The sequence below is a fragment of the Neoarius graeffei genome, chromosome 14 (genome assembly GCF_027579695.1).
Source record: "Neoarius graeffei isolate fNeoGra1 chromosome 14, fNeoGra1.pri, whole genome shotgun sequence".
Classification (NCBI taxonomy): domain Eukaryota; kingdom Metazoa; phylum Chordata; class Actinopteri; order Siluriformes; family Ariidae; genus Neoarius; species Neoarius graeffei.
This window is the reverse complement of record NC_083582.1, coordinates 24820261-24839714: the sequence shown is the minus strand read 5'-3', so window position 1 is coordinate 24839714 and position 19454 is coordinate 24820261. Positions and strand designations below refer to the sequence as shown.

General features: G+C 44.0%; 1 protein-coding gene across 2 annotated transcripts in view; it reads left to right on the top strand.

Annotated features, from left to right (window-relative positions):
- The first annotated feature begins 17157 nt into the window (after window positions 1-17157).
- wnk4a (WNK lysine deficient protein kinase 4a) overlaps window positions 17158-19454 on the top strand; it is a 123555-nt gene continuing 121258 nt past the window's right edge. For both annotated transcript variants that reach the window (XM_060939455.1, XM_060939454.1), the window contains exon 1: window positions 17158-18073. In XM_060939455.1, coding sequence (XP_060795438.1) covers window positions 17522-18073 — 552 coding nt within the window. In that variant the 5' untranslated portion in view covers window positions 17158-17521. The remainder of the gene's footprint in view (window positions 18074-19454) is intronic.

The following is a 19454-nucleotide window of genomic DNA, read 5'->3' as shown; positions in this document are numbered from 1 at the left end:
ATGAATTTGGCAATAGTCAATACATACTTCAAGAAGAAAGAGCAGCACAGGGTGACGTTTAAGAGTGGAGGAAGATCTACACAAGTGGACTACATACTCTGTAGAAGGGGTAACCTGAAGGAGATTGGAGACTGTAAAGTGATGGCAGGGGAGAGTATAGCTAGACAACATCGAGTGGTCGTGTGCAGGATAAGCTTGAAAGTGAAAAAGAGGAAGTGTGAAATAGTGAAGCCGAAGATTGAGTGGTGGAAACCAAAAGAGGTTGATCATCAGAAGAAGTTTAGGGAAGAAATGAGATGAGCATTGAGTGGTAATGGAAGTCTGCCAGAAGATTGGGATACTACTGCTATACTAGTAAGAGATGCAGCAAAGAAGGTGCTAGGGTGGTCATCGGGAAGGAGGAAGAAAGACAAGAAAACATGGTGGTGGAACAAAAGTGCAGGAAATTATAAAAAAGAGGCTAGCAAAGAAGAATTGGGACGATCAGAGAGATGAGGAAAGCAGGCGGTTATACAGAGAGACAAGACAGAAGGTAAAAAGAGCAGTAGCAAAAGCGAAAGCAGATGCATACCAGGAGTTGTATGAAAGACTGGAGACCAAAGAAGGAGAGAAAGACCTGTACAGACTAGCTAGGCAGAGAAATAGGGAAGCAAGGGATGTACAGCAGGTAAGGTGTGATGAAAGATGTAAATGGAAATGTGCTGACAAACAAAGAGAGTGTATTAAGAAGGTGGAAAGAGTACTTTGAGGATTAATTAAATGAGGAGAATCCAAGAGAGAAAAGGTCAGATTCATTGGAGACAGCAAATCAGGAAGCAGAGTTGGTTAGTAAGGATGAGGTGAGGGCAGCCATGAAAAGAATGAAAACTGGGAAAGCAGTCAGACCAGATGGTATCCCGATCGAGGCTTGGAGATGTTTGGGTGAGATGGCTATGGAGTTCCTAACGAGATTGTTTAATAAGATCTTAGAGAATGAGAAAATGCCGAATGAATGGAGAAAGAGTGTGCTAGTCCCAATATACAAGAATAGGGGAGATGGACAGAGCTGCAGTAATTACAGAGGGATAAAACTGATGAGCCACACCATAAAGTTATGGGAAAGGGTATTGGAGGCGAGACTGAGAAGAGAGGTAGCAATCTGTGAACAGCAGTACAGGTTTATGCCAAGGAAGAGCACATCAGATGCAATTTTTGCTTTAAAAATGTTAATGGAGAAGTACAGGGAAGGCCAGAGAAAGCTACATTGTGTGTTTATAGACTTGGAGAAGGCATACGATAGAGTGCCGAGAGATGAGTCATGGTATTGTATGAGAAAGTGTGGAGTGAATGAGAAGTATATCAGAGTGGTGCAAGACATGTATGAGAACAGTGAAACAGCAGTGAGGTGTGCAGTTGGAACAACTGAATGGTTCAAGGTGAAGGTGGGACTTCATCAAGGATCTGCTTTGAGTCCTTTCTTGTTTGCCATAGTGATGGATAACTTGACGGACGAAGTATGGTAAGAGTCACTATGGAACATGATGTATGCGGATGACATTGTGATATGTGGTGAAAGTAGAAAGGAGGTTGAGCTGGGTTTGGAGAGATGGAGGTATGCATTGGAATGAAGAGGAATGAAGGTGAGCAGTAGCAAAACAGAATACATGAGCATCAATGAGAATGGGGATGAGAGTGTAGTAAAGATGCAAGGAGTAGGTGTAAAGAAGGTTGGTGAATTCAAGTACCTGGGGTCAACTGTGCAGGAAAATGGGGGCTGCAATAGTGAGGTGAGAAAGGGAGTGCAGGCAGGGTGGAGCAGGTAGAGAAGGATTTCGGGAGTCATTTATGATAGAAAGATGGCAGCAGCAGCATTGAGATGCAGCATGGCAGGGGCTGTTGATCTGCATTTCTTAAAACATCAGGAAAGCTGTCCACCATGCGAAAAAATACTCATGCCAGTCACCATTTCAAGCTTATCTTGTACTGATAAATGCAATAAATGCAAATTTTGGGAAGTGATCCATGACGTACTGGATTTGCTACACTGCTGCTGGCCGCTGTTGCATTGCCTCTTCGCGGCAGCCTGTTTACAGCAGCATGCTCTGACCATCGGAAACATCAGGCGACGCGGCAGAGCTTGCCCTGGGCTACATACATTGTGAACATTTGTGCCATAAGTCATCAGTACCCGCTGGGCTACTATACAATCTACGCATCAGTTCTGTGCTGCGGACAGGCTATGCTAGACCCCGCTTGCCTATATAAACAAACCAATGAACAGACGAGACTCACCTCTCCGTCATGAAAGATCCATGGAACCCTACTTCTGCTGCTCCTACTTTCCGGGGATGTTCAACTAAATCCAGGGCCTGTCATTCAGGGCGCTCAGCTGGACTCCGATATTGGGCATTCTCCAAGAATCGAGATGGTGTCTACAATGGAGGTGAGTGACAGTGCATTACCTCTACCTGGTTTCCCCGCAAACGAAGTAATCACTGTCGGGAACTATGATCAAGTGTATAACGCTACTCGACCACTAAATATGCCCCCTGTATCAGCAAAAATTGACTCTGTTTGTAACTCAGCGATTAAAAAGCAAAGGGCTTTTTAAATTGTCAATCATGCGAAGGTAATATGGGACTCTAAATTCAAGCTGAGAGGGCTTTTTGGTAGACATCTGAACTGCAGAAGTATTGTCTCAAAGACTGAACAAATGACTCATCTGCTATTGAACTCAAACCTGAACTTTTTGTGCCTGTCTGAAACCTGGTTACAACAAATAACTCCCATTAATGTTTTCACAATGCCAGGGTATCAATGTTTCAGACAGGATAGAACTACAGGAAGAGGAGGTGGAGTGCTGCTATATGTGAAAAATGATATCAAATGTGAACGCATTGTTTTCAAAGTTGCTGTCACTCTAGAATATGTTGCTGTAAAACTGGTACTATCCCAACAAATGTCATTTATGATTATAGGTTTTTACAGACCCCCAAATGCAAATGACACCTTTTATGACCAGCTCGCTGGTATCTTGAAAGAGTGTAATTACAACAAGGAGATCATCCTAATGGGTGATTTTAACATAAACTGGGAGGATAAGGTGAAGAGAAGAAAATTTAAAACCATTATGGATAAATATCATTTTGATCAGTTGATTAAAGGTCCAACAAGGATTGGGCGCAGTTCAAGCACACAACTAGATCTAGTCTTCTCCAATAAACCTGGAAGGATAACGAAAACTTATAATTTCATTACTAGTTTGTCTGACCATAATTTAATTTTGGTGGCAAGGAAATTAACAAAAAAGAGATTTCAAAATACTACATCACATCACACATAATTCTTCTTTTATACCAAAAAGCAAACAAACTGCATTTGATAATGAAGTAAACAATGTAAATTGGAATGAGTTACTGTCTACTGAAGACTTGAGGCATGGCTGTGACTTATTTACAGCAACTATTAATTCCATAAGAGCTAAGTATACCTCAGAAGCTCGGAAAAAAAAAAAAACAGGACTAAAGTTGATTTATCCTGGTTTAATGAAACCCTATGGAAGCTGATGAAGAGTAGAGACTCTGCATTAAGGAAAGCCATTAAGACAAGAAGAGATACAGATACGTTGATTTACAAAGGTATGAGAAATAAAGTTATTAGAGAACTGCGATTTGCTAAATCAATTTTATCTCCAAGTAATGAATGAGGCAAAAGGAAATAGCAAAGAAATCAGGAAGAATATTAATCACCTCATAGGGAAGGAACAATATTTCTCTGGGGGACTTCAGTTAAAAGTTCAGGGTAAGCTAGTTGAGGATACTACTACTGCCTCTATTTTTAATTCTTTTTTTCTTGAATCAGTACAGGAGCTAGGTAAACATTTTAAAAAGATGGATCTGAAGAATACTGTCCACATTAACATTTTAGGACAGGTTTTTGATCTTGATATAGTTCATGAAGGGAAAGTTCACAAAATAATTTGCTCCCTTAGAAATTCAAAGTGCAGAGATGCCTTTCATCTAGACACAATGCTTATTAAAAAGCATGTTGATTGTCTAAACCCCCCCCCCCATTGCTCATTTAATTAATCTCTCAATTATTCAAAGTCTTTTTCCCTCAAATTGGAAACATGCCATTGTGACTCCTGTATCTAAATCTGGTGATCAATATGAAGCCAGTAATTATAGACCTATAAGCATACTGCCTGTATTATCAAAGGTGGCTGAGAAGGTTATCATTGAACAGCTGACAGCATTTCTTAACTCAAGCAACCCAAGTTTACACAGCATGCAGTTTGGCTTCAGAAAAAAATTATTCCACTGAAACTGCAGTCTTGCACCTCATAGAACAAGTAAAATCTAAGCTGGACAAAGGTGGGATTGTTGGTGCTGTATTTTTAGATCTACAGAAAGCATTTGATACAGTTAATCATGATGTACTCATTTCTAAACTTGCAAAATTTAACTTCTCAACTAATACACTGGCATGGATGTCTTCATATCTATCCAATAGAATGCAGTGTGTTAAAGTAAAAAATGTGTGTTCCAGTTACCTAGAGTGTAAAATGGGCGTGCCTCAAGGTTCAGTGTTAGGCCCACTACTGTTCAGTCTATATATCAATGACCTACCTCAGAATTGTCATGGCTTGGATGTACAGATGTATGCTGATGATACAGTATTATACACGCATGCAAAAAACGCTCAGGTGGCAGCTGAGAAATTAACTAAAGCAATGGAGGGTGTGGTTAATTGGCTTGTCCAAGCTTGTCTTAGTCTAAATGTCAGCAAGACAAAAGGTATGTTTTTCTCTAAGACCAACACTCACACTCCTAACACAGGTATATTTATTAGGGGTGAACAGATTGACATAGTAACTCAGTTCAAATATCTTGGTGTGACACTACATGCAAATCTAAACTTTAAGAAACACATAAAAAAATGACCAAAACTATTAAATACAATCTAGCAAATTTTAGACAGGTTAGACATTCTCTTTCTATGGAAGCAGCAAAGATATTTATGCATGCATTGATTTTCTCACATATTTCATACTGTATTACCTGCTGGGGGCAGGCTGGAAAAACCACAATTAAACAAATTGAATCATGATATAAACAAGCACTAAAGGTGTTTGATAAAAAGCCATTTCTGCACCATCACTGTGAAATTTTAGACAAACATAATCTCTTGAGCTTTGAGAATTTTCATTTCTTTTCAAACCTCTGCATAGTGTATAGAATTTTAATGGTCTGGCTCCTACTTGTCTACTTGAATTTGTCCAATGTCGCCCTGTAAACTCTGTAAGATCCACCAGAATAGCATCCATATACAATTGCATAGTACCCTTTCGCTATTCTACCTTTGGTCAGTCAGCATTTGCAGTGAATGCCACCACACAGTGGAATGACATACCTGACAACATAAAGAGCTCTGGCTCTATTAGTAGTTTTAAATTGCAATTAAAACATCTATTGAAAACCACCCAACACTGCACTCACTGATGACTGACAAAACACTTTCATACACATCATATACTTTCTGTATTTTTATCTACTCACAATGGTGTTGACTGTGTGTATAGTGGAGCTATGTGTGTCTTGTTGTATTTTGTATTGTCTATATTGTATTGTCTATATTGTCTATTATGTTTGTATGTGGGCGACATGGTGGTGTAGTGGTTAGCGCTGTTGCCTCACAGCAAGAAGGTCCGGGTTCGAGCCCTGTGGCCGGCGAGGGCCTTTCTGTGCGGAGTTTGCATGTTCTCCCCGTGTCTGCGTGGGTTTCCTCCGGGTGCTCCGGTTTCCCCCACAGTCCAAAGACATGCAGGTTAGGTTAACTGGTGACTCTAAATTGACCGTAGGTGTGAATGTGAGTGTGAATGGTTGTCTGTGTCTATGTGTCAGCCCTGTGATGACCTGGCGACTTGTCCAGGGTGTACCCCGCCTTTCGCCCGTAGTCAGCTGGGATAGGCTCCAGCTTGCCTGCGACCCTGTAGAACAGGATAAAGCGGCTACAGATAATGAGATGAGATGTTTGTATGTTTGAATGTTATCCTGTGTTTATTTGTAATTGTGCCCTGCCAGGGGGACTGCAGATGTAAATTAGCCAAAGGCTAACTCTGGTACAGTGCATCAGATGGAAACATTTATGTTAAAAACTGTACATGGTCCCCTACAAATAAAATGACATAATAATAATAATAATAATAATAATAATAATAATAAAGTCCCAGCAAAAGTGAAAGGTAAGATGTATAAAACAGTAGTGAGACCACCTGTGATGTATGGATTGGAGACAGTACCCTTAACGAAGAGACAGGAGGCAAAGTTGGAGATGGTGGTGTTTGAGGATGCTAGGGTTTGCGATGGGAGTGACAAGGTTGGACAGGATAAGGAACGAGCACATCAGAGGGACAGCACATGTGGAGAGCTTGGGAATTAAACTAAGAGAGATGAGACTGAGGTGGTATGGGCACATCCTGAGAAGAGATGCAGAGCATGTTGGAAGGAGAATGTTGAGGATGGAGCTGCCAGGCACACGAAAATGAGGAAGACCAAAGAGGAGATACATGGATGTAATGAGAGAGGACATGAAAGTGGCAGGTGTGGTAGAGAAGGATGTGGAAGACAGGGAGCAATGGAGACGAAAGATCTGCTGTAGCAACCCCTAATCTGGAGCAGCCAAAATAATAAGACCTATAGGACTCTAAATTGACCGTAGGTGTGAATGTGAGTGTGAATGGTTGTCTGTGTCTATGTGTCAGCCCTGTGATGACCTGGCGACTTGTCCAGGGTGTACCCCACCTTTCGCTTGTAGTCAGCTGGGATAGGCTCCAGCTTGCCTGCGACCCTGTAGAACAGGATAAAGTGGCTAGAGATAATGAGATGAGATGAGATGAGACCTATAGGTTAAAATTTCTTTTACTAGGAAAGCCCAGAAAGATGTGTTGCAACATTAGTGTTTCTGATGTAGGTTAATCACTCTATTTTGTGTTACCTTAACCCTCTTTGGTTCACTCATTCACTTACTATATCTTTCACTTACTCACTATATTTTACAAAATAATGTTCCAATTCATTAGACTTGCAGACAGCCTAGTTCTGTCTCCATCATACCTCCTTTAAGTGCAGCTGAGAGACAATGGCGATACCGTGCACGTTGGGATCCTGATCCAGAGAGGAGGCAAAAATACATAGAGAGTGAGAGATGGAGATGGAGAAGGGAGAAAGGAAAAAAAAGATTAGTGATCTAAGTGGGCAGGGGAAATGTCAGCTACATAAAAAGTGGAGGGAGCAAAACAAAAAGAGAAATGAAAAGGCAGAGGCTAGGAAGTGCAGTCTGGCCACCCCTCTTCAGAGTATAGATTCTGTCCAACAGTCAGAGCAGCAGTCAGGATCTTCAAGTTCAAGGTATTATGTAGTTAGGACTGAAAATAAACAGACACTTAAAGAATAAGAAATAGGGCTTACATTAATTGGTAATTATTTTACATATGGTGTAAATGACTGACCCATTAGTTACCAATTGAGTTTTGTTTTGTTTCAGGCAACATGAACAAGGAAACAATTTCCAGGAAGAACAGAGACAAAAAGAGAAATGAAAAGGCAGAGGCTAGGAAGTGCAGTCTGGACACCCCTCTTCAGAGTATAGATTCTGTCCAACAGTCAGAGCACACAAAGAATTTGAAAACCTAAAGAGCTCACGAGAAGGAAAGAAAACATGCTGACAAATACAGAAAAAGACATAAGCACTTAAAGAAGAACGAATCAAAAGTAAACAAATTAACTAAGACAGGCAGAGTAAGCTCCAAAATCAGAAAAAGACTACTATCATGAAGCCTTGATTGACTATTATAAATAATAAGTACTGTAAAGCAAGAAAAGAGAAACAAAAATAACTAATCATGAAGGTAACAGTTGGGTGGATTGTGAAGAAGTACAGACTACATGGATTTGCTGAGAATGCCCTTGGATTCTCAAAGAAGTGTTGCAGCATTCAGCGTGAAAACCTCTGTACTACCAACAAACGTTCCACAAACAGGTGCACTGCTGCTTTTAAGTCCAAACTCAAAACCTTCTTCACGTGGGATGATGTCAGTCAGATAACAAAGGGATGAAAACAATTGCCAGGAACAAGGTGAAAAAGCAGAAGAGGTTTCTGGCTGACACGATGAAAAATCTTCATAAGAAATTTCTTGCTGAAAACTAAAGTAATGTATCATTCTCTCTTTTCTATAAGCTTTGCCTATTTTGCATTGTACACCTGACCCTCTTTGACCACAACACCAATCAATGCAAGATCCATGAAAATCTATGTTGAGAAGATGCAACATTTGAGGTTCATAGATAGCTCAGACCTTGAAAGTTTGACCAAAATGAGAATTTGTGACACCTCTAGCAAAACGTGCATGTATATGAGTGTACAGAATGGAAAGACAAGACTGTTCAGCTGTCCAGTTTTTATGGCTTGGCAAAAGTTGCTTTCACTCAGTGGGCCACAGCAGAGAAAGAAAGAGAAGATGCGAGTGAGGGCCCTACCACTCTCAAGATCACAGCAAAGAAAACAATGGAGGACGCACAAGACAATCAACAGGTTCTTCTGGCCTGCAAGAGATGGTATCCTGTGGTACCTCTATGATGAGGTGCTTGAAATCATTCAAGCACCACAGCCGGTGACATTCTATCACATGGAAATCCAGAGGGATGTTTGGAAGCAACTCTCCCAGTCACTGTCATGATGTATCCATCCATCCATCCATCCATCCATCCATCCATCCATCCATCCATCCATCCATTTTCTGCCACTTATCCGGGTCCGGGTTGTGGGTGTAGCAGCCTAAGCAGAGCAGCCCAGACTTCCCTCTCCCCGGCCACCTCCACCAGCTCTTCCGAGGGAATACCGAGGCATTCCTAGGCCAGCCGAGAGATGCAATGTCTCCAGCGTGTTCTGGGTCTGCCCCGGGGTCTCCTGCTGGTGGGGCATGCCCAGAGAACCTCCCCTGGGAGGTGTCCAGGGGGCATCCTAACAAGGTGCCTGAACCACTTCAACTGACTCCTTTCAATGTGGAGCAGCAGTTCTACTCTGAGTCTCTCCTGAATGACCAAACTTCTCACCCTGTCTCTAAGGGAGAGCCCAGCCACCCTGCAGAGAAAACTCATTTCAACCACTTGTATCTGCAATCTCATTCTTTCGGTCACTACCCACAACTCATGACCATAGGTGAGGGTGGGAACATAGATGGACCAGTAAATTGAGAGCTTTGCCTTTTGGCTCAGCTCTCTCTTCACCACAACAGACCAGTTTAGTGTCCACATCACTGCTGACGCTGCCCCGATCTGTCTGTCTAACTCCTGCTCCCCCCTAACCTCAATCATGAACAAGACCTCAAGATACTTAAACTCCTCCACTTGAGGTAGCAACTCCCCCTGACCCAAAGTAGGTACTCCACCCATTTCTGGCTGGGCGCCATGGCCATGGACTTGGAGGTGTTGATCCTCATCCCAGCCGCTTTACACTCGACTGCAAACCATCCCAGCGCATGCTGGAGGTCACAGATTGATGAAGCCAACAGGACCACATCATCTGCAAAAAGCAGAGACGTGATCCTGATGCCACCAAACCGGACACCCTCCACCCCTTGGCTGTGCCTAGAAATTCTGTCCATAAAAGTTATGAACAGAACTGGTGACAAAGGGCAGCTCTGGTGGAGCCCCACATGCACCGGGAACAAGTCCGACTTACTGCCAGCAATGCGAACCAAACTCCTGCTCCAGCCATACAGGGCCTGAATGGCCCACAGCACTGGGCCTCGAACCCCATACTCCAGAAGCAACCCCCACAGGGCACCATGAGGGACATGGTCTTAAGCCTTCTCCGGGTCCACAAAACACATGTAGACCGATTGGGCAAACTTCCATGCACTCTACAGTACCCTTGCAAGGGTAAAGAGCTGGTCCAGTGTTCCATGACCAGGATGAAAACCACATTGTTCCTCTTGAATCCGAGGTTCAACTATTGACTGGACTCTCCTCTCCAGCACTCCAGCATATGCTTTCCCAGGGAGGCCGAGAAGTGTCTGTCCATAAAAGTTATGAACAGAACTGGTGACAAAGGGCAGCTCTGGTGGAGCCCCACATGCACCGGGAACAAGTCCGACTTACTGCCAGCAATGCGAACCAAACTCCTGCTCCAGCCATACAGGGCCTGAATGGCCCCCTATAGTTGGAACACACTCTCTGGTCCCTCTTTTTAAAAAGGGGGACCACCACCCCAGTCTGCCAATCCAGAGGCACTGTCCCCAACCTCAGCAACTTCAGCCCCTATGATGGGTGAGTCCTCCCAAGCACCCTCAGACTTTGCATCGTCCTCAGATGACATGAAGGTGGGATTGAGGAGAATCTCAGAATCTCAAGGCTGATCAAAAGTCGCTTTCCATGGCCTCACCGAACTCCTCCCACATCCCAGTTTTTGCTTCAGCGACTGCCAGAGTTATTTTCCGCTTGTCCCATTGATATCTGTCAGCTGCCTCTGGAGACCCACAGGCTAACCAAGCCTGATAGGACTCCTTCAGCTTGATGGCTCTCCTCACCACAGGTGTCCACCACCAGGTTCAGGGATTACCGCCACGACAGGCACCAACAACCTTGCAGCTGCAGCTCCGCACAACAATGGAGGTACAGAACACTCGGACTCAATGTCCCCATCCTCCCCCAGTATGCAGTTGAAGCTCTGACGGAGGTGGCAGTTGAAGATCAGACAGACGGGAGCCTCCACCAGACATTCCCAGCATACCCTCACTACATGTGTGGGCCTACCAGGTCTGTCCAGCCTCCTCCCCCACCATCTGATCCAGCTCATCACCAGGTAGTGATCAGTTGACAGCTCTGTTCCTCTCTTCACCTGAGTGTCCAAGACATACGGTCGCAGATCAGATGAAACGACTACAAAGTCAATCATCGATCTACGGCCAAGCGTGTCATCGTGCCACGTGCACTTATGGACACCCTTATGCTCAAACACGGTGTTCGTTATAGCCAAACCGTGCATGGCACAGAAGTCCAACAACAGAACACCACTTGGGTTCAGATTGGGCAGGCCATTCCTCCCAATCACACCCCTCCAGGTCTCACTGTCATTACCCACATGAGCACTGAAGTCCCCCAGTAAAACAATGGCATTCCCTCATGGTGCACTGTCTAGTACCCCACTCAAGGACTCCAAGAAGGCCGGGTACTCTGAACTACCATTTGACGCATAAGCACAAATGACAGAGACCATTCCCCGAACCAAAGATGCAGGGAAATGACCCTCTCGTTTACTGGGAAGAACTCTGATGTTAGCGTGCTGAACTGGGGGGCTACCAATAGCCCCACCCCTGCCCAGCGCTGCTCACCCTTGGCAACTCCAGCATTGAAGAGAGTCCAACCCCTCTCCAGAAAATTGGTTTCAGAGCCCAAGCTATGCATTGAGGTGAGCCCAACTATATCTAGTTGGTACCTCTCAAATTCACGCACAAGCTCAGGCTCCTTCCCCACCAGAGAGGTGACATTCCATGTCCCAAAAGCCAGTTTTGTCAGTCGGGGATCAGTACAACAAGGTCTCTGCCTTTGGCTGCCTTTGGTGGCCAGGCTTAGCCCAAATGACCAACATGGAACCACTCTCATATAGACCCAACACCTGCAGGAGGTGCTGTAAGGGTCTGGTGCATTGTCAAGTCAAGTCAAGCTTATTTCTACAGTGCTTTTAACAATAGACATTGTTGCAAAGCAACTTTAAAGAATTTGAATGACTTTAAACATGAGCTAATTTTATCTCTAATCTATCCCCAATGAGCAAGCCTATGACGATGGTGGCAAGGAAAAACTCCCTCAGACAACATGAGGAAGAAACATTGAGAGGAAACAGACTCAAAAGGGAACCCATCCTCATTTGGGTGATAACAGACAACATGATTATAACATTAACAGTTTTAACATGAAGTCAGTTTCATTGATGGAAACTTGAGTGCAAAACTGTTCATGACAACTGCAATCCTAAAGTTAGCAAGTCAACTGTAGTCCTCAGCCATAAAAGCATTACTGTAAGTGTCCAGAGCATCTTCCAAGTGTGACTTTCAACTGTCCATATGGGGCCGTCCTCCACAGGAACAATGTGATGAGACTCCAACCAGATATAGGGCATCAGGATGGATCAGGCAGGTCCGAGGAGCAGAAGAGGTCAGTATCTCGATCTCAGGATTGACATGTAACTCAGACAGACAGACAGGGGGATAAGAGAAAACACAGGTTGTTAGGTATGCCCAATGTTACCTGAATAAGTAGAAACAGTATATATTTTGCACTGAATGCAAGCAAGGACGCCGGCAAAGCTAACTATGACAGCATAACTAAAAGGGGAGAGCCAGAAGGTAATACAGGCATGATGGTGCCCCAGGACATAAAGCAGCAGCCACTACACCATCACCAAACTCAAGTGAGCAAGTGAGTGGGGGACTGACAGCATCCATACATCCCAGTTTACCAAAACACTCTATGTCTGAGGACTCTCCAGATCTACTCCTTTACCTAATAAAAACTATTAACAAAACGAAACAGATGTTTTCAGCCTAGACTTAAACGCTAAGACTGTGTCTGATTCCTGAACACTACTTGGAAGGCTGTTCCATAACTATGGGGCTTTGTAAGAAAAGGCTCTGCCCCCTGATGTAGCCTTCACTATATGAGGTACCAACAAATAGCCTGCACCTTTTGATCTAAGTAGATGTGGTGGGTCATAAAGGACCAGAAGTTCGCTCAGGTACTGTGGCATGAGACCATTCAGTGCTTTAAAAGGTCAATAGTAGTATTTTATAATCAATACAAAATTTGATTGGGAGCCAGTGCAGTGTGGATAAGACAGGGGTGATGTGATCATATTTTCTGGTTCTAGTAAGGACTCTTGCTGCTGCATTTTGAACTAACTGGAGCTTGTTTATGCACTTATTGGAACATCCAGACAGTAAGGCATTACAATAATCCAACCTGGAGGTAACGAAAGCATGAACTAGTTTTTCCACGTCATGTAGTAACATTAATTTTCTTATCTTAGCAGTATTTCTGAGATGAAAGAAAGCTATCCAGGTAATGTTATCGATGTGAGTTTTGAATGAAAGACTGGGGTCAATAATCACCCTGAGGTCTTTTACTGCTGCACGTGAAGAAACAGAAAGGCCATCCAGAGTTACTATGTAATCAGAAAACTTAATTCTAGTTGCATGTGGTCCTAGCACAAGTACTTCAGTCTTGTCAGAGTTAAGCAAAAGGAAGTTAATAAGCATCCAGTGTCTAATGTCCTTTACACATTCCTCAAGTCTATTAAGCTGGTGTCTCTCATCAGGTTTTGCAAAAACATGCAACTGTGTGTCATCAGCATAACAGTGGAAACTAATACCATGCTTATGAATAATATCACCCAGAGGTAACATATATGAAGAAAAAAATCACTGGACCCAAGACAGAACCTTGTGGAACACCAAACTTTACCTCAGTATGTCTAGAAAAATCACCATTTACATCAACATACTGATAGCGATCAGTTAAATAAGAGCTGAGCCAGGAGAGGGCTGTTCCCTTAACTCCCACACATTTTCTAGTCTATCCAGAAGAATGGAATGATCAATGGTATCAAATGCTGCACTAAGGTCAAGCAACACAAGCAGCGAGACGCAGCCCTGATCAGACGCCAACAGTAGGTTGTTTACTACTTTAACCAGTGCTGTCTCTGTGCTATGATGAGGTCTAAATCCTAACTGATACATTTCACGGATGTTATTCCTATGTAAATATGAGCATAACTACCATGCGACAAGTTTTTATAGGATCTTTGAAATAAAGGGGAGGTTTGATATTGGCTGATAATTGGACAGGGATCAAGGTCAGGTTTTTCAATCAGGGGTTTGATAACTGCTAGTTTAAAGGATTTGGGTACATAGCCAATCCTAAGAGAAGAATGTATTGTTTTTAGAAGCAGTTCTGTAACACGATAAAGTGTGTAAAAACGGAAAGGATCTCAATAAGAATTATTTAGCCACAAGTACTCCAACACTGACATGATGTCTTCATGGTTCTTTCTTTGTGTGTAGGGGCATTGTCATGTCATGGAACATGTTTAAAAGAAGAAGAGACATGTACACTCAAGTACAGTGAAATTCCTCCTCTGCATTTAACCCATCTGAAGTAGTCAACACACTCATACGCACACACACACACACACACACACACACACACACACACATACACACAGAGCAGTGGGCAGCTATGCTACAGCGCCAGGGGAGCAGTTGGGGGTTAGTTGCCTCATTCAAGGGCACTTCAGCCATGATACAGAGGGAGGGTAAAGTGCTGTTCATTCACTCAACTCCCCTCACATTTATTAGGCTTCTTAGTTGGGCTTCTGCAGCATACAAGGACATTTTATACAATTGTGTTCTTCAAACTTTGTGGCAACAGATTGCAGAAGGAGCACATATGGGTGTATGATCAGGTCTCCACATTGCTAACAAACTGTACAGTGCCTTGAAAATGTATTCATACCCCTTGAACTTTTTCACATTTTTCCACCTTACAACCATGAACTTAAAAGTTTTTTATTGAGATTTTATGTGATAAACCAATACAGAGTAGCACATAATTGTGAAGTGAAATGAAAATGATAAATGGTCTTCAAAATTTTAAACAAATAAAAATCTGAAAAATGTGGCGTGCATTAGTATTCAGCCCCCTGTACTCTGATACCTCTAAATACAATCCAGTGCAATCAATTGCCTTCAGAAGTCATCTAATTAGTTAATAGAGTCCTACTGTGTGTAATTTACTCTCAGCATAAATACACTTGTTCTGTGAAGGCCTCAGTGGTTTGTTAGAGAACACTGAAGAACAAACAGCATCATGAAGTCCAAAGAACTCACCAGACAGGTCAGGGATAAAGTTCTGGAGAAGTTTAAAGCAGGGTTAGGTTATAAAAAATATCCCAAGCTCTGAACATCTCAAGAAGCACTGTTCAATCCATCATTCAAAAATGGAAAAGTATGGCACAACTGCAAACCTATCAAGACATGGCCCTCCACCTAAATTGACAGAGCGAGCAAGGAGAGCACTGGTCAGAGAAGCAGCCAAGAGGCTCATGATCACTCTGGAGGAGCTGCAGAAATCCACAGCTCAGGTGGGAGAATCTGTGCACAGGACAACTATAAGTTGTACACTCCACAAATCTGGCCTTTTTGGACGAGTGGCAAGAAGAAAGCCATTGTTGAAAGACAGGCATAAGAAGTCCCATTTGCAGTTTGCCAGAAGCCATGTAGGCAGGGCATTTTTTTAACATAGTTACTGGGAGACCAAATTTTAAACCAAGTTATGTCTTATCATTTGGTTCAATCAGTTGCAATTAATTAACCAAGTACAATGTAAGTATACATTTAACAAGGAAAACTTGGCACTGCATTAACTATGTTGATATTATGCTGGCTGAAACGAGGATTCGTAATGTGGCAATTTGCATCACAGAATATGCCACAGCAGTGCAGCCGCATGGACTCTGGGGCCTGTGATTGTATTGCCCAGACCAGTTGGTCTCCTAGTGGAAAATCCTTAAAAAATGCTCTGCATGTAGGGGACACAGCAAACATGTGGAAGAAGGTGCTTTGGTCAGATGAGACCAAAGTTGAACTTTTTGGCCTAAATGCAAAGCGCTATGTGTGGCAGAAAACTAACACTGCTCATCACCCTGCACACACCATCCCCACTGTGAAACATGGTGGTGGCAGTATCATGCTATGGGGATGCTTTTCTTCAGCAGGGACAGGGAAGCTGGTCAGAGTTGATGGGAAGATGGATGGAGCTAAATACAGGGCTGTTGGAGGCTGCAAAAGACTTGAGACTGGGAAGGAGATTCACCTTCCAGCAAGACAATGACCCTAAACATACAGCCAGAGCTACAATGGAATGGTTTAGATCAAAGAATATTCATGTGTTAGAATGGCCCAGTCAAAGTCCAGACCTAAATCCCATTGAGCATCTGTGGCAAGACTTGAAAATTGCTGTTCACAGACGCTCTCCATCCAATCTGGCTGAGCTTGAGCTACACTACTGTTCAAAAGTTTGGGGTCACCCAGACAATTTTGTGTTTTCCATGAAAATTCACACTTTTATTTACCACCATAAGTTGTAAAATGAATAGAAAATATAGTCAAGACATTTTTCTGGCCATTTTGAGCATTTAATTGACCCCACAAATGTGATGCTCCAGAAACTCAATCTGCTCAAAGGAAGGTCAGTTTTATAGCTTCTCTAAAGAGCTAAACTGTTTTCAGCTGTGCTAACATGATTGTACAAGGGTTTTCTAATCATCCATTAGCCTTCTGAGGCAATGAGCAAACACATTGTACCATTAGAACACTGGAGTGATAGTTGCTGGAAATGGGCCTCTATACACCTATGTAGATATTGCACCAAAAACCAGACATTTGCAGCTAGAATAGTCATTTACCACATTAGCAATGTATAGAGTGTATTTCTGATTACTTTAAAGTGATCTTCATTGAAAAGAACAGTGCTTTTCTTTCAAAAATAAGGAAATTTCAAAGTGACCCCAAACGTTTGAACGGTAGTGTATTTTGCAAAGAAGAATGGACAAAAATTTCAGTGTCTAGATGTGCAAAGCTGGTAGAGACATACATACCACAAAAGACTTGCAGCTGTAATTGCAGCAAAAGCTGGCTCTACAAAGTATTGACGCAGGGGGGCTGAATACTAATGCACACCACATTTTTCAGATTTTTATTTGTTTAAAATTTCGAAGACCATTTATCATTTTCGTTTCACTTCACAATTATGTGTGTTGGTCTATCACATAAAATCTCAATTAAAAAAAACTTTTAAGTTCGTGGTTGTAAAGTGGAAAAATGTGAAAAAGTTCAAGGGGTATGAATACTTTTTCAAGGCACTGTATATCAATCTTGGAAGCATAAGGGTCTTGCTCAAGGTTCCTCCAGCGTTTTTATGGAAGCCCTCGGATTTGAACCAACAGCAAGAGCTCGCCTGGAGGGAACTGGTGCTGGTGGTGGTGGTGGGAGTGCCTGGGTCGCAGCACGTGCGGGGTGATACAGCAGCACGCGCTGGCCTCAGGTACAGGAGGAGGCGGAGCTCGCGCGCGCGCACACGCACACGCAGCGGCGACTGCTCGACTCGCGCGTTCAGAACAAGCCGTGCAGAGCTCGCGTTAATTAAGCTGCGTAAACCGAATGCGCTTGCATCGTGTGAACCGGGAGCAACTGGCCCGTTCCTGACCGCCAGTCCTTCAGCTTGAGGGAATGTTTTATCTGTTTTTGCAGAACTCTCGTGAATAAATTGCTGCTAATTCTATTAATTCTATTAATATTTGAGCTCCAGAGATCATGATCACCGCTTATGACTCCATGAATAATGATCGAGTCACGCGTGAACCGGATGTAAGGAAGACGTTATAGGCTATATTTGATTCTGCACGCTATCCTTCATTCATTCCCAACATGTCTCATGCAGAAGTAGAGGTGTCCGGCCTCGGATTCCCGAGTTTACCTGTTGATCTGGACGCGGACTGTCTGTCCCGAGTGCCGCCGCTGCGCGCGCACGCGCTCAGCGCCAGAAGGAACTCGTACGTGCTTCATAAACTGGAGCTCGAGCCGCAGTTTTACAGCGCGCCGTCATGGTCCGACGAAAATATCTTACCCGAGAGCCGGGCGGAGGAACCCAAAGCCGCGCGCGCTCCTTCATCCCCGGCGTCTCCGCAGCCCTCAGCATCCAAAGCGCAGTGGGACGCAGCGGATCCGGTGTCCGCGGGGCACGGGGCGAGCTCGGATTCAGACATCGAGGTCACGAAAAGCAGCCACAAGCTGATCAAAAGACTCGAAAGCCGATGGGAGCAAGACGAGAAGGAGGACGTGGAGACCAAAGCCGTGGCTACATCTCCTGATGGTCGATACCTGAAGTTTAACGTGGAGATCGGAAGAGGATCGTTTAAGACGGTCTATAAAGGTCTGGACACGGAGACCACAGTGGAGGTGGCGTGGTGCGAGCTGCAGGTAAACTTGTAAACATCTCTTATCTTATCTCATCTCATCTCATCTCATTATCTCTAGCCGCTTTATCCTTCTACAGGGTCGCAGGCAAGCTGGAGCCTATCCCAGCTGACTACGGGCGAAAGGCGGGGTACACCCTGGACAAGTCGCCAGGTCATCACAGGGCACATAGACACAGACAACCATTCACACTCACATTCACACCTACGGTCAATTTAGAGTCACCAGTTAACCTAACCTGCATGTCTTTGGACTGTGGGGAAAACCGGAGCACCCGGAGGAAACCCACGCGGACACGGGGAGAACATGCAAACTCCACACAGAAAGGCCCTCGCCGGCCCCGGGGCTCGAACCCAGGACCTTCTTGCTGTGAGGCGACAGCGCTAACCACTACACCACCGTGCCGCCCCTCTTATCTTATATTGTGTCGAATTATAATGATGAAACGGCTGAGAGGAGTGAGGACAGGTGATGAAGGTGCACCTGCCAGCAGGAAGATCCCTAAGGCATGGGGGGGGACATTTTTGCATGACTAATATCTATGGTTAACATTGCTGCTCATGAAGGTCTGGGTTCGAGCCCCGTGGCCGGCGAGGGCCTTTCTGTGCGGAGTTTGCATGTTCTCCCCGTGTCCGCGTGGGTTTCCTCTGGGTGCTCCGGTTTCCCCCACAGTCCAAAGACATGCAGGTTAGGTTAACTGGTGACTCTAAATTGACCGTAGGTGTGAATGTGAGTGTGAATGGTTGTCTGTGTCTATGTGTCAGCCCTGTGATGACCTGGCGACTTGTCCAGGGTGTACCCCGCCTTTCGCCCGTAGTCAGCTGGGATAGGCTCCAGCTTGCCTGCGACCCTGTAGAACAGGATAAAGCGGCTAGAGATAATGAGATGAGAACATTGCTGCTACACACCGATTAGCCATAAAATTAAAAACACTGACAGGTCAAGTGAATAACATTGATTATGCTGTTTCAATGGCACCTGTTAAGAGGTGGGCTGTATTAGAGAACAGTCAGTTCAATTTGACAGCTTTCTGTTTTAGCCAGCATGAACTTTTTCAGCATTTTGTGCTACAGTAGCTCTTTTGTTCTTCTGGCTTGGACTATATGTGCTAGCCTTCATGCCCCATGTGAATCAGTGAGCCTTCGACACCCATGATCCTGCTGCCGGTTCACCGGTTGTCCTTCCTTAGACCACTTTTGGTAGGTACTAACCACTACATACCAGGAACACCCCATAAGATGTGCCATTTTGGAGATGCTCCAACCCAGTCATCCAGCCATCACAATTTGGCCCTTGTCAAAATTGCTCAGATCCTTACACTTTCCCATTTTTCCTGCTTCCGGCACATCAACTTCAAGAACTGACTGTTCTCTTGATGCCTAAT